Source organism: Elaeis guineensis, chromosome 5 (genome assembly GCF_000442705.2).
Source record: "Elaeis guineensis isolate ETL-2024a chromosome 5, EG11, whole genome shotgun sequence".
NCBI classification, from domain to species: domain Eukaryota; kingdom Viridiplantae; phylum Streptophyta; class Magnoliopsida; order Arecales; family Arecaceae; genus Elaeis; species Elaeis guineensis.
In genome coordinates, this window is record NC_025997.2 from 125,124,547 (window position 1) to 125,140,621 (window position 16,075).

At 35.4% G+C, this 16,075-nt stretch overlaps 1 protein-coding gene across 6 annotated transcripts in view; it reads left to right on the forward strand.

The window, feature by feature from the left end:
* LOC105045931 (regulatory-associated protein of TOR 1) overlaps positions 1-11,513 on the forward strand; it is a 33,039-nt gene extending 21,526 nt beyond the window's left edge. For all 6 annotated transcript variants that reach the window (XM_010924374.4, XM_029264761.2, XM_019850798.3 and 3 more), the window contains 11 exons: positions 83-436; positions 514-703; positions 2,978-3,601; positions 3,765-4,094; positions 4,225-4,348; positions 8,006-8,130; positions 8,378-8,523; positions 8,629-8,730; positions 8,935-9,020; positions 9,242-9,326; positions 10,662-11,513. In XM_010924374.4, the coding sequence (XP_010922676.1) occupies positions 83-436; positions 514-703; positions 2,978-3,601; positions 3,765-4,094; positions 4,225-4,348; positions 8,006-8,130; positions 8,378-8,523; positions 8,629-8,730; positions 8,935-9,020; positions 9,242-9,326; positions 10,662-10,994 (2,499 nt within the window). In that variant the 3' untranslated portion in view covers positions 10,995-11,513. The remainder of the gene's footprint in view (positions 1-82; positions 437-513; positions 704-2,977; positions 3,602-3,764; positions 4,095-4,224; positions 4,349-8,005; positions 8,131-8,377; positions 8,524-8,628; positions 8,731-8,934; positions 9,021-9,241; positions 9,327-10,661) is intronic.
* Positions 11,514-16,075: the final 4,562 nt, after the last annotated feature.

The following is a 16,075-nucleotide window of genomic DNA, read 5'->3' on the forward strand; positions in this document are numbered from 1 at the left end:
TTTTGGTAATTTTCAGATATTGTATAATGTTTATCATGCATGTGACAAATTTTATTTTTTTATTTTTTTTTGGCACCATTAGTCTTGTCAGGTTGATCTGGTGAAAGATGGGGGCCACACATATTTCATCAAATTTCTTGACAGTATGGATGCTTACCCAGAACAGCGTGCAATGGCTGCTTTTGTTTTAGCAGTTATTGTGGATGGACATAGGCATGGACAGGAAGCATGTATTCATGTAAATTTAATACATGTATGCTTGAGATATCTCCAACCTGCAAGTCCACATGATGCACAGACTGAGCCTTTACTTCTTCAGTGGCTTTGTCTCTGCTTGGGAAAACTCTGGGAAGAGTTTCCAGAAGCACAGGTAATAGGTCTTCAAGCAGATGCACCTGCAATAATTGTACCTTTGTTGTTGGAGCCTCAACCTGAGGTAAGATTCTTCCTTTGCTTTACAAGTGATCAATTTAGATCATCACTTTTTCATGTTTATATTTTGTCTCCTGTCAGGTTAGAGCTGCGACTGTCTTTGCTCTGGGCACTCTTCTCGATGTTGGATCTGTCCCATGTAGAGATGGACATGGAGCTGATGAGGATTGTGATGATGATGAAAAAATCAAGGCTGAGCTAAATATTGTCAAAAACCTTGTACAAGTTGTTGGAGATGGAAGCCCACTTGTCAGGGCTGAGGTTGCTGTAGGTATGTAATTTTTCTACTTAAGTGCTGATGTTATATGTTTGAAAATATTATTTACCTCTCAGGGCCATTCTTCTCTATTATATTGTTTTTTGATATTAGATGGTTGGGGGGAAAATATCAGATAACATCTCTTGTTTGCATTATAACAAGTTGATAGGTTGCCTGCTATTCTTTTGCATAGCTAGGAAGAAAATTCTACACCATTTTGATGGCAAAGAATATTTTACCTACTTAAATTGCAAGATGGCACTTGAAGGCATATGAAATCCAATGAATATTTATAAATATTATTCCTTTATGTTGACTCATTGCAGCAATGCCAGTTTTATGTATGGGATACATAATTTGTCCATTAACCTAACTTATTATAAAAATGCTGCATAAGTTGTTATGTCGATAAAAATATCAGATTTTTTGTGGAGAATGAGAATATGGTATGGCTGACTTAGAGTGAAAGTGATCTAGTTAGGAAGGCCTTTATATTAACAATCACTGTAACCTTCCCTTTTGACAGTATAATCCATGAATGTCAGGATTTTAGCTATAGTTTTTGATGGTCTAGCCCATGAAATTCCACTCCAAGATCAATTCCAACCTAAATTTATGCATGCATTTTCAGGCCTTCAAGACCAGCTTGAGCTTAAACAAAATAAATAAATTATGTTTTGAGTTAAGATACATGGAAGTTAAGGTTTGAGCTGATATAATCTTTTGTATGTTCATATCATTTTTCTTGTATTCTCTTAGATCAGATTTGCAAGCTTTTTTTGAGGATGGGTTTTACCTTCTTGCATGTGACAGTGGTGGATATATGGACTAGTGTTGTTAAAAGCAGCCGCCAAGGTGCTTAGTTTGGCCAGGCCACCTAGGCCAAGCCTGCTTGAACCCTGCCTCTTGAAGGGTTTCTTTTTCCATTTTCTTTTCTTGTTTAGGCTCCATATGCGACATGTGGGAGGGTAGCGAAGGCTACCACCAATCTAGTAGTAGCCAGTGGGTCGATCAATGGCTACCAATTGGTCAGCTGCGGTGACAAGTGGCAGCGGTGGCTTCAATGACCAGCACACCTCTTCTTCATCTGGCCATTATGCCACTTATTTTTTTCCCTAAATTTTCTTTTCTATTCTGTTTGCTAGCCTCTGGTCTACTTGCATCTTCTCCTGCTTCTTGCAAGTTGCTGTCTACCTATGTTCTACAATTTGTTGGATGCTGCAGTGGCAACAAAGCTGCTACTGCTCTTCTTGTGGATGTTGGTCTTTGGACTCTTTTAAGTGTGAAAAATTGGTTCATTATCCCATAAATGATGAAAGAAGATGTTATAATATATACACATGCTAATTCATACATATGATCAAAAGTATGAATGATAGAAGCTTGGATAGCTTTTCTTTGGTGGCCACCTAAGTGCCAAGGCACCTGCCTAGGCTGTACAAGGGGTCCACCACCTGACCAGGCCTAGGCAATTTTACAACCTTGATATAGATACCAAAATTTAGCTTTTGTTCAACATAATGACTCAAGCTTTGAGTGGGGGTTGGTTGAGGGCTGGAAATGGGTTGGATATGGATTGGATACTCTATATCCATGTCACTTCTTTTCTCAGCAGATATGAACAGAAATGTGGATATTAATTGGACTTCCTATATATATACAGAATGCTCTAAACAAATAGGGGTGCGTATTAGATATCTATAAAATTTAAATATATTTGAAGCCACATGATATGGATTTGACATGAGTGATACCCATTTTTTAATAAAGAAGCATGGATATTAATATGATACATATTTGCATTTGTTATATACACACATGCACGTGCACATATATACATGCATGCATGCATACACACACACCCATGCATACATGCATGCATGCATGCATGCATATATGTACATGTTTGCACACATGCATGCATGCAAACATACATGAGTAAACCTAACTGATATGATGGAATAAATAAGGAGATCTTTTTCAGATGTTAGTCCTTTAGCTTAAGGAATATAGCACTACTTATGCAGCTGTATATATAATCAAAATATAGGAAGGATAGAAAGAACCATCTTTATGCTGTGTTCGTGTCCATTTCCTTATTTGTATCATTTTTAATTGGACGATGATATAGCAGCCTTAGGTTATTCTGTGGATGTATAGAGATTTTTGTGCATCACCCTATTAATTTTGGAGATTGGGGGTCATATGCAACCTCATGCAGCGTGATTTCATTAGTCCGGTTTTACTCGTGCTTTTGTGATTGAGATTGTTATGCTTGTTTGGCAGCTCTTGCCCGCTTTGCCTTCGGCCACAACAAGCACCTGAAGTCAATTGCTGCTCAATACTGGAAGCCTCAATCTAATTCTTTGCTGAGCTCATCACCATCTTTGGCTAATATTAATAGTTCAAGTAGTGGATATGCTAACCCAAGCCAGTATATGCAGCCAGGAAGTAACCTTTCCTCCCATATTGGCCCCATACTGAGAGTTGGCAGTGACAGCATAGCTGCTGCTCGAGATGGAAGGATATCCACAAGTAGCCCACTTGCATCGGAAGGGATAATGCATGGTTCTCCACATTCAGATGATTCTTCTCAGCATTCCGATTCTGGCATACTTGTAAAAGAAAATGCTACTAATGGGATCATCAGCTATCCTAGGTCAAGGCCTCTTGACAGTGCAATTGATTCACAGCTTATTTTAGCTATGTCTACCATGGCTAAAGATCCGTCTCCTCGAATTGCAAACCTTGGTCAAAGAACACTCTCTATTATTGGTATTGAACAAGTAGTTACTAGGACATCAAGGTTTAGTGGTGAAGGTATATATCAAGGAGATTCCTCAGCACCATCTGTATCTCCTAATCTTGCTGGATTGGCCCGCTCATCATCATGGTTGGACATGAATGCTGGTAATCTTCAGTTTTTTTTGTTCATCAGTTTGTTTAAATGTTATTCTCAATTCTAGGTATGGTGCAACTTATCATTTATTATCTAGCATCCTTTAATAATCAGTAAAAATCACAGTAAAGATTCCATTATGCATGCTAATTTTGTTGTTGTTATTTTATGCAGGCCATTTGCCCATGACATTTAGAACACCTCAGGTTAGCCCCCCACGGAACAATTACCTCACAGGATTGCGACGTGTGTGCTCTCTAGAGTTCAGTCCTCACCAATTAAATTCTTCAGACACTGGACTAGCTGATCTGCATTTAGGTTCTGCTGGATTTTCTGGAGGTTCTGAACACAGCTTACTTCCACAATCAACAATTTACAACTGGAGCTGTGGTCATTTTTCAAGGCCACTTCTTACTGCTGCTGATGACAATGAGGCAATGATGGCTAGAAGAGAGGAAAGGGAAAGAATTGTCCTGGATCGCATAGCTAAGTGCCAGCGTTCTTGTAAGTGGAATGATGATTATACTATCTGGTCTCTATACCTTTGATTTTTTTTTTCTTATTGTTTGGTCATGTAGTTGCCTTCTTTGATTTTCTATATTGATGAATGATTTTGTCTTTATGTGATTTGCAGCTCTAAGCAAACATTATAATCAAATTGCCAGTTGGGATACAAAGTTAGAAACAGGTACAAGGGCCACATTGCTGCTACCCTTTTCTCCCATAGTAGTTGCTGCAGATGAGAATGAGTGTATCAGGTAATTGAATGGTAAACCTTTCTCTTTTATTTAATATTTATTTCAGTTTAGAAGTATGCTTCATTACAGATGTTGGATTCTGTGTTGAGTACTTGTGTAGCTGACTGCATGTAGTTAGGCCAAGTCTTGATAGTTTTCTTCTCTTTCCTATTTTCTTTATGTTCCCTTGCCATGAATCCTTTTCCAAATTTTATACCTTTTGTTGTTTTGGATCTGCATTGTGTTTGTTTATTATGTAGGCTGGTTGCGATTCTTGTTATGAATTCCCTATTAGGGCTGGCAAAATATGACCAGATCCGTCAATCCAACGGTGTTCGTCCCGCCATAAACAGGTTTAGGTTTAGGCTAAATTGGTTTGGATCATAAATAGGTCGATCCGTTTAATATTTGGGTTGGATTTGGGTTTTAGGTATTTGATCCGTTTAATCCATTTAATATTTAGATCGGATTGAGTCAGATAACCCATTGAACCTGTTTAATCTGTTTAAAAATGTTTAACTTGTTTTTGACCCATTTAATCCAATCTGTTTAATCTATTTAATTCATTTAAGATCTGTTTAACCTATTTAAAATCTACTTAATCTTTTTCTGATCTATTTAACCAGTTTAACCCATTTAGCCTGTTTAACCTAATTTGACCTATTTAATAAACAGGTTAAACGGGTTGGGTTGGGTTATCTGTTTAATAAACAGGTTGGATTTAGATTTGCATTTTTGACCCATTTAATAAATAGATCGGGTTTGGGTTGATGATTTTCTGACCTGACCTGTATTGATCCGATCTATATATGATCCGATCCGATCCAATTGCCACCCTTATTCCCTATCACTTCCATCACCGTCGTCCATGGATTGCTAAACTATGCCGATCCGACTCATACAGATTGTACTGAACTAGATTGGTTAGTTACTGGCATGATTTAGCATATAACATAGAAACAGCCATGGTTCAGCATAATTGAAGGGTTGAGGCCTCCCGTTAGCTAGAGCATCACCCTTCCATTCATCCAAGGATTTTGTCTCCCCTGCTATTTGGTCGAGTATTGCCCTCGCTGTTGCCAACTGATGGTAAGCTCTTGCCCACTCCCTATGGCCCCCCCCCAAACAACAAAACACAAAAAAAAAAAACCCAACCCTCTAAATCGAGACCCCAGAGCCCTCCATTCATCTCAGGGTTTCATCTCCCCTCCCATTTGCTTGAGTGTCGGCCTTGCCGCCCTCACCAATCAATGGTGAGCATCTCTCCTCCCCTCTCCCTCGCACCCTTCCTCCCTCTCCCCTTCTATTGCCCTGCTTCATCGAGACACCGGTATGCCACCCAACCCCTCCCCCCCCCTCATTCCCCAATGGTTTTGTCATTGGTATTCTCCTGTTCGCTCGAGCATTGCCACCCTCGCCAACCAATTGTAAGCATCTCTCCTTCTCCTTTTCCCCTCCCTCTTCAGTTCTCCCTATTTTGATATGCCCTGGAAACTTGTACTATGCCAAACTGGTTGCCAGCTAGTATGCCCTCCCTCTTCAGTTCAGTTGACCTTGTCATCAATTTTGTTGCTGTTTTTGTTATGTGGTGGGTAATACCTGTATTGTTTTGGAAGGATACTTGAACTGTCCTATGAAACTACCCAAGTTATTGAGTACCAATAAACTTTGCCATGGAAACTGGATGTGGAAATATAGTCTCAAATATTAAAGTCTAATTTTATTGAATCATTACTTGGTGCATATGCTATTTGATCATGTTGATGGTAGTTTTCATAGAAATGTAACTATAATAATTGTTTGTCTCAAGCTTCTGTCTGATGCAACCTTCATCACTAATCTTCTCTCATAATTCTAACTAACCTGGTGCAAACTAGCTTTGTCCTCTTGACTGCTCTCACCATCATATTTGAGCTCTTTTAGCCTTAGCCTTCTCATCTATCACCATCATCTTTGAGCCGCCTTTAGCCTGCTCGTGCTTTGCCGTGGCTGTTGCAGTCAAGCACTCCAATGGCCATCTTCCCAACAACACTCTCCTATCTTTCAGCATCATTTTGTCATCTTCCACGTGAAGCCCCTCAACATGCCCTCCTTCGCACTCCAGGATCGAGCTAGCATTGATATCGAGTCCCCTTACTGTCTCTTTCCATCTCCACCATGATCTCAGGCCCTTGGTCATCTTGCTTCCCTTCACCACTTTGATGATCTACTCAGCATCTTGGTGTTGATCATGATGATGATAATGGAAAATAATCAAGATAGTAGTCAAGATTTCTTTGCTATTGACCGCAGCTAGGGCATAAGGCATCGTATTTCACTTTCTTCACTGGTTGACACATGGGTCTAAAGTTGTTTTGACTCAGATGGTTTGAACTGTTGAACCATCCAGTTCACCAATTTGAATGGGTTCTTAAGCTATTTCGGGGCCTTGTCTTGACCTGACCTGCAATACTTTGCAGGTGATGGGTTGACCTGGCCAACCAGGCCTCAGAACACTGCTAGCGAGGTAGATTGTCTATTTAAATTCTTTTTTTTTTTTTCATTTGAAATAATAAAATGGGAGTTTAGTATGTGAGGAGCAACTTATTTATCTATTGTATACAACAAATTGTGGTTGCCCTTGGTTAAGCTTCACTTCATATCAATTTGAATAAAAGTGAAGTTTATTTCTTTTTAAAAATACTAAGTTAATTACTTTTAATTGTAATTATTCTTTGGATAAAATTATGTTAAAACTGTCAAGGTCCTTTAAAATCTGATCAGTGGTAACTCTTTGATCTTACAATAGCTAGTGTTTGGAGAGAACATAAATAGCTGTCATGTTCAGATAAGTTACAAAGATGGGGGCTGGCTGTTGCATGCATTATTTTCTCACTTTGCAAGAAAACTTTTAGCAGTGGGTTTTCCATGTGCAGCTCATGTGTAGCACTGTTTCAGGATGAAATGATTGAGAGCTGATTAAGATTGTTTTATCACTACAATAAGGGTTATTGGAGGGACACTTGGGTTCTGGTTGCTAGGTTAATAGAAATGAGACCATGAACATGCTTAACACAAACGGTAAACATTTTTTGTATGAAGCCAGTATGATGAAATTTTGAAGTTTTGGCTTTAAACTAGTTGATCATGCACATTCTCGGTACTTAGGTAGACTGTGAGGTATATTGGTCAGCTTTATATATTAGCAGTCAGGATTTCATATCGTGACCGAGAAGTTTTATTCTTCCCAATTTTTGTAATTGTATAAATTTTTGATGTTCTTTATGGTTTATGTTGATTGTTCTTTTGTTTCATATGCCATTAGCAGGCCTTGATTGGTTCATTTTAGCAAGTTTGATAAAATTATCATGTTGCTGGGTTCTCTATACAAACACATAATGATTTATCGGCCTAGATAGAAACCATGATAGGTTTCAACATTGGAGACTGTGTCTTTGAATGTTAATTTTTGTTTTTTAATTATTGCTTGGTCCCTGAAGCTTGTTTTGTTTTTATGTTCAAAACTCACAATGCGACTGGACACTTGGAAGAGAATATTTTGTGTTATTTGATGACAAAGAATTTCAAAAGTTTCTAACTTCAAGATATTGATATACAGTATCTTTTATCCTTTATCTTGTTTTATTACATATTACAGTCATTCTGGTCTTTTCTAAATCGTGATGTATCATCTCCCAGGGTACGGAACTATGAGAAAGCTACAACTTTGAACAGTTTTGAAAATCATGATTTATCTGACAGAGGAATTTCTAGGCTCTGCCTTGTGAACGAACTTGATGACAGCTTGCTCCTTGTTGCTTCAAGTAAGATCATTGTTGGAAAGACTACTGAGCAATTGGTAGTGGTAGTCTATGTGACCTGGACTCTTTGTTATTGCCTTATGTACTTGCACCTGAAACTTAGAATTGGTAAATTGGTAGTTATTATGACACTTTGGAATGGGTCTGTAAGAACAAATTCTTAGATACTGGAAGGATCCAATACCTAGACATGTACATGCACTGGCCTCAATTTTGATAGTTTTTTCTGATTATGCCTTGTTAATTGCAGGTGATGGAAATGTTCGCGTATGGAAAGATTATACTCTAAAGGGCAAACAGAAACTTGTAACAGCATTTTCTTCAGTTCAAGGCCATAAACCTGGTGTTCGCAGTATGAATGCAGTTGTGGACTGGCAACAGCAGTCTGGCTACTTGGTAGTACTTCATTTTAATCTTGTATAATCTTACATGACTTTGGTATTGCAATTTTGTCGTCAGGTTCTTATACAGGCATTTTCCACTCTTCTGCTCATGTTGCAGTATGCTTCTGGTGAAGCATCATCTATTGCGCTTTGGGATCTGGACAAAGAGCAACTTGTTAGCTGTATTCCATCATCATCAGACAGCAGCATATCGGCACTTGTGAGTGTTTTTTCATCTCAGCTAATATATACAGATCAACTGATGAATTTCTCTCTCTCCCTCTCTTTTCTTTTTGAATTAAGCATGATTTTGGAGATGTGTGGGTAAGAGCATTCGCCCATTTTGTTCACCGCCCTCCCCCTCCCCCCTTCCCCCTGCTCTGCATTTTAGATGACTTGATTATTTTTCTGTTCTTTTATGCAGTCTGCTTCTCAAGCTCATGGGGGTCAATTTGCAGTTGGTTTTGTGAACGGTTCTATCAGGATATTTGATATTCGTACTCGTGAAATGTAAGAATTGATTTAGAAATTCTTAATGTGATAGATTTAGAAATTCTTTCCCAAAGAACTGAGACCACTATAAATATTTTGGAAAGTTGGTTCTATTTTCAACCTCACTGATCACTAGACGTGCAATTTATTTATGAGGGAAGATTATTCCAAATTTCCTTCAACCACAAGTCATGGTTCCCAGAATTGGGTTTGATTGTTAGTCATGCCTGGTGTTGCAGGCCCATTTATACAGCCAGGCCACATACTCAAAGAGTCGAAAGAGTTGTTGGGATCGGCTTTCAGCCTGGTCTTGACCCAGTAAAGGTAAGAATATTTGCCAACTTGCTTTTGTGCAGTGCTTTTCTACTTTCAGATTAACAAAAGTCTTGAACTTTGAAGTTTTAATCATTAAATCGTGATGTTACACCCAGTTCAAAAATATCCTCCTGCTTCAGTAGTGATCTACTGAAGTACTTTAGACAAAACATAGCTTATCGTTGCTATGTTTTTTGCTTGTTCCAAAGCTGCTCCTGTTTTTGTGGTTTTCAAGGGTTATTATCCATCAAATTCAACTATGCACAGAAAGAAAGAGAGAGAAGTGGTTGGTGTTGTAAGTTGAACATGGAGAAAAGTCCTTTTTTCAGCTACGTGCAAATTAAGGCAGGTGTTTTGGTCATCTGATGCATGCTCTAATCATATACTGCAATTGGACTCACCAGTAACAAACTGTCAGGATTCCAGCTTCTTTAATGGGAGTGTGGGTGCTAGCAATCTCCTATAAGGGATGAAAAGGATGTGGTTAATGATGGAAAAAGAAGCGGGAAGTAATTTAGGCACTTGGGTTGTTCTAGACCTCATCGTTTCTTCTCTTGACAAAATTGTTAATGTTCCTTCTTGCCAGCAGCTGACATCCCATGAAACAATTTTTTTTTTTATTCTGTATATAAGGCATCACTTGTATGACTCAATAATTGAATTATAAATCAGGAGTGCAGAACAGAAGAATGGATGCATCACATCTGGTTAAATGTTGGATGATTGATATCACTCATATTATCTCTTCTCCTATTCGTCTCACTTTCATGAGAGGGAATCTTCACCTGAGCTTTCAAATTGCTGAGCTTGCCTTTGAAAATAAGCACATGCAGAGAGGTCAAGATTGCTTCTGTTGTAGTAATTGTTGGCATTTTTTCCCGCTCGCTTTGAGGTATCTGAGGATGATGGATGATGTCATGCTAGCTTCTGAAGGTCTACAGTCCTCATCAAAGCTAGCGAAAATATCAGCAATTTTTAATCCTTGCTCTTTATGCATCTGAGATAATTAAATATTTGATCTTATATTTTGTGTTCATGATACAACTAGCCTTGCAGATTATATCTGTCCTTCATAGCGTATTATGCTGGTTTAGAATGGTAGTTTCTGCCTAATCTGTTCTGTGATTCATACTCATTCATAAATTGAAAGATTCATGCATCTAGTGTCTTAAATTGTTAATAGTTCCATTGTTTTCCTGGAATATTGCTTCTGGTAATCTGAGAATATATATCAGGTCAACTAATCCTTTGTACGCATTTTATGGTATCTAATGTCTCTGTGGTCTCTCCTATGTAGCAAAGGTTTCATAATGTATGTTTGCATCTTTATTCCATTCAATGCAGATTGTCAGCGCATCTCAAGCAGGAGACATTCAGTTTCTGGATATAAGAAAGCATACTGATGAGGCATATGTCACTATTAATGCCCACCGGGGCTCTCTTACGGCCTTAGCCATTCATCGCTATGCCCCAGTTATTGCAAGTGGCTCAGCCAAGCAGATTGTTGAAGTCTTCAGCCTGGAAGGAGAGCCCGTCAGATATTCTTCGGCTTTCATCACTCAGAGAATAGGGTCTGTTAGCTGCCTGACTTTTCATCCCTACAGAATACTCCTTGCAGCTGGTGCTGCTGATGCCTGCATATCCATCTATGCAGATGACAGCTACCAAGCAAGATAACCTGCCATCAGCGAGTTCCATCAATGGTGAAACAAAAAATGTTCACATCTTACCCAACAAAGGTCAAATTCAAACTAGCAGGCTGCTCTCTCATTGCAGCTAGTGGCATTGCTACCTGTTGGGTGTATACACCTCTGGCCTGCATGTGAAATTTGTATGTTACAATATTCATTAGGCCTCCCTGCAGAAGGTCTCAGCTAATCCCATCTCAACTTACCCTTGGAGGCTCTCAGTAATAATCTTGATACCTAGGTAAAAGAGGTAAACAGTTTCCTTAATTTCAACGCTCCCCCTTTGCCCCCTTCGTTCAATTTGTGAAAGTGTCAGACTGATATTATAAATTAAATATGGCTGGGCTCTAATCAGGCAAAGGGTGTTGGTGTTATGTCTCAAAATCCTCTTCTTCTTATTGCCCTATCTCCCTGATCTCTAATTTTGATTTCTGTAATGAGATTTCCTTGCTAGAAAATGGCTAAATGTTTGCTTTAACGTTTGCAAATAGCCTGAGTGCTTGATATCCTCGAGTTCCCATGTACATTGTTGTGGACCGTAATTTGATGTAGGCCTGCTAATTGTAGTTCAATTTCTCAGCGTTGCTTGCTAAGGTTGTCTTAATAATTTTCAGTGAATTCAGAGGAGACAAGCAGCCAATGTCTTAGACTTTGTCAGAGATCTTCATGGCTTGAATATATTCAAATTTATGATGGACATTGATTATTTGCCTTTTTTTTTTTTTTTCTGACTGTACATCTTATCAATTGGGTTTGTATGAAGGTATACATATTTGCTCAGCTGTTTTGTGGTTTTGTTTTGTGAAAAATATCAATCCCTGTTATGTTGATTAAATCTGCATCAATGCAAGGATGGCTCCTCAGGGACGTAAAATCATGAATGCGACTGCATTCTGGTTCTTTCCTGTGTTCCGTTCTCCAATTCATAAAAGGTGACAGATTCTTTCTAAATATTTCATGATATGATTGAAGTTCTGATCATGCCTTTCTGGCTTTGCATTGAGAAAATTGGGGTGTTTATTTTTTGGTTGTTTGAAGTTTGAATATTGAGAAAATGATGTGCCAAGTTAGTTTAAAGAGGAATCTGGATGCAAAGAAGCATATTTTCATTTATAAACAGTGCATCGCATGAAGATAGGGTATGAATTGCTGCTGCAGTTGGTTAAAATGTTGAAGCCTCTGGCACGGTACTTGATATGCTTGGTATATGTCGTGGTATTTGACAAATTTGGATTGATGGTGAAGCTGCTTCATGAATCATGTTGTTAGAGATATAAATATTAGAGATATGGTTAATGATGCCGTATTGGTTATAGTATTGCTCATACTTGAGCCAAAGCATCTATCGAGCATACTGAAACAGATCTACAATGATATTTGGTGTCTTTGAAAATTTTATTCGGACAATTTTTGTTGGCATGAATGATGAGGTTTCTATTTTTTGCTAGGATAAAAGAAATATGACTCATATTCTCTTGAGTTCTGATCCATGGCAAAATGATTAGTCAATCAAAGCCATGCTATGGCAATTACACAAAAAAAAAAAAAAAGAAAAAGAAAAGAAAAAACATGCCATTGGCACTTGGTAATTTTGATAGACTACACACGCATGTGAATTTGGTGTCCTTAAAAGTCTTATTCGGGAGAATTTTTGATCACGAGGATTATGTTTTTTCTATCTTATACAAGGTGAGTAATAGAAGTATGACTTATTTGCGTGGGTGCAGATTAGCTGTTCTCTTCGGAGTTTTATGATCAAGTTTTTCAGTCAATCAAACTGCGCAATTGGCATTGGGTAAGTTTTCATGTCTATGCATGTGCTGAGATGTACTTGAGCTTATTTGGTTCCAAATAGTTTCTACTGAAAATTAATTCTATATCTCAAAATAAAAATCAACATTGGTCAATATGATATATAATGTGTAAAATATCCCGAGACATTCATTTATTTTTTAGGTTTATTGCATCTAGTGAGCATAAAAATGAATAAGATTTTCTGCATACATACTCTCTCTTAGAATTTATATGAATATCCTTCCAAATTTGATATATATATATATATATATATATATATATATATATATATATATATATATATATATATCTTCATAAAATATTTATTTTATGTATATATTCTTTTTTTTTGTGTATATATACTCATGCCATTTAATGCAGGTAAGAAATTAGCAGTTTAAAATTGAAATGATCGAAATATTCTTAATCGATACACATGCAACAAGAAATATTTATAAGTGTAAACTCGTAAAAAATAATTTTGTGGGTATTCATATAATTTCATATGTTTAGGAGGATATGCCCTTAAAAAAATTCTTAAATTTTTTATGTGAATACTTTTTGGAATATTGGATTTTTTTAAATATCCTTCCAAAATTGATATATATTTGTATATATACCCTCATAAAATATTATTTTTATATAAATATCTTTGACATAGTAGTTTACTTAATGTTATTAGTTAAAATTAAATTTATTTAAATTAAAATTATGAAATTATTTTTTACTTCGAAAGCAGGTAATAAGTTAATGGCTCTTGTTGGAAACTTATCCGATCAATTAAACTTTCCTTCTTTCCAATACTATTTTTTTTTAATTATCTAATTGTCGAATCGATCTTTTTCTTGAATAATATTTTTGTAGAAAATATTAATAAATAAGCGCTAGATTAGTGTAGCTATTAAACTAGGATGAAATAGATAAAGTAGAACTAATTTTTTTGTGTATACCCTCTTAAATGTATTAAATTAGATAAATATTCCTATAAAGTTGCTATTTGCATGTATATTGTTATAAATATTTCTTTTTACAGGTCTTTCATTAAGGGTATTTCAGTAATTTTAATTTTAACTATTAATTCGTTAATAGCTTTAAATGGCATAAGTATTATGGCATAAGTATATATATATATATAATAAGAGAATATATATAAAATAAGTATTTTATAAAGATACACATGCAAAATAAGTATTTTATTTTGAAAGAATTCATGTTTATTTGATTCAAAATTTGTGTTGCCCTCGTATGGTTTGTATTTATTTTTAGAAGATGGAAAGTGGCATGTTCCACTATTAATACGGATGGAACATGCCACTTGCTATCTCTTTGCAATAAACATAAACTATATAAGATAAACACATTTCAAATAGAATAAATATAAATCAAGTCTAGAATAAATAGTAATAAAATAAATAAAAATATTTTAAAATAAATATAAACTCTACAAGATATATAGACATGCCCTCAAATAAATATAAATTCAATTCCACCTCCATCCTATCTACATTAATGACTTATTTTTTATATTTTTTCTATCTTATCTGTATTAATGGCTTGGCTTTCTTATATTTTTTTAACTCTAAATGAGTAGAAAGGTGGTTATTAATTTTTATTTTATTGCACGAACATCCGTGTGGATTGGAAGGGATTGGATGGTGAGAAATTTGATCGGATTTAGCTCCAAACCTAGTCACCTTTATTCTAGTTTATCTTGCTCTTATTAATTAGATTTGAGCCTAAATCCAATCGACTTTCTCACCATCTGATCCATATGGATCTCCATATAGAGAAAAAAGTTAACGATTATTTTTTCCATCCATTTAGATTTTGAAAAATATAAACAAAAGCAACATAATTAATATAGATGGAATGAAAAAATATAAAAAAATTAAGTCATTAATATGAATGGATAAAAAAATATAAAAAATCAGATCATTAATGTGGATAAGATGGATAATCATAAAATAGTCAAATCATTAATATGGATAAGGTGAAAAAATGTAAAAAAGTCAAGCCATTAACATTGGTGGATAGAAAAATATTAAAACATAGGACAGTAGAAGTACGGATGGAATGTTGTTGGAAACAAATTTATATTTATTTTGATATATTTTTATTTATCCTATAGAATTTATATTTATTTTAAAATATTTTTATTTATTCTGTTCTATTTATTTTAGATTTATTTATATTTTTTTAGATAAATTTATATTTATTTTGAGGAGATTTATGTTTAATTCAGGTAAAATTTATATTTATCCTATATAGCTTGTGCTTATTATGAAAAGATGCAAAGTGGTTCGTCCCATCTATATTAATAATGGGACAAACCACTTTCCATCTCAATGCGATGAACTTAAATGATATAAGACAAACATAAACTTCGGATAAAATAAATAAAATTTATTTAAAATAAATATAAATTTATTTATTATAAATATAAATAAATTTAAAATAGATAGAATTAGAATAAATATAAATATTTCAAAATAAATATAAATTTTATAAGATAAATAAAAATATTTTAAAATAAATACAAACTTATTTCCATCCTCATCCTATCTGCGTTAATTATCTTTGTTAAATACTTTTTTGCCCCATCTATATTAATGGTTTGATTTGTTATATTTTTAAATTTAAATTAATAGAAAAGTGGCTGTTAACTTTTGTTTTGCTGTCCGGAGATCCTTACAGATTAGAGAGATTGGATAGTGAGAAACTGGATTGGATTTGATTTGAAATCTGGACGATCTTATTTTAATCCACCTCGTTGAGAAGAGGATATGGATTATAGTGTTCTTGTTCATCTCTTCTGATGTATGCATATTCACTTGTAACCTCATTAATCTTAAATTGTATGTTATTGTCCTGGTTTAAGGTTCAAAATTCAAATCAAGTATACCATAGTTCATATACAACTGGTGCTGAATTGATCCCCATCAGTTGCGTCTGTTGCCTGTATTCCATCATGCCTTCATCACGCATGGCATGGTTAGAAACCAGATCGGTTATGGTCATGTTAGATGGGGGCTTGGAATGACGAGTAATTTCTTGTGCTCCACATCCGTGGAAAAAAAAATATCATTTCATCGGATTGTACCATATAGTATCATTAATAACATTTAATGTAGTTTAATTTTTTTTAAAATCTTTGATCAAAATTTTTTTTCTATTGAATACTCTAGCATCCCAGATAATATTATATCATCCTATTATTTTTTTATAAAATATAATATAATGATATAATATAATTATGACGTTCTCAATTTTTATGAT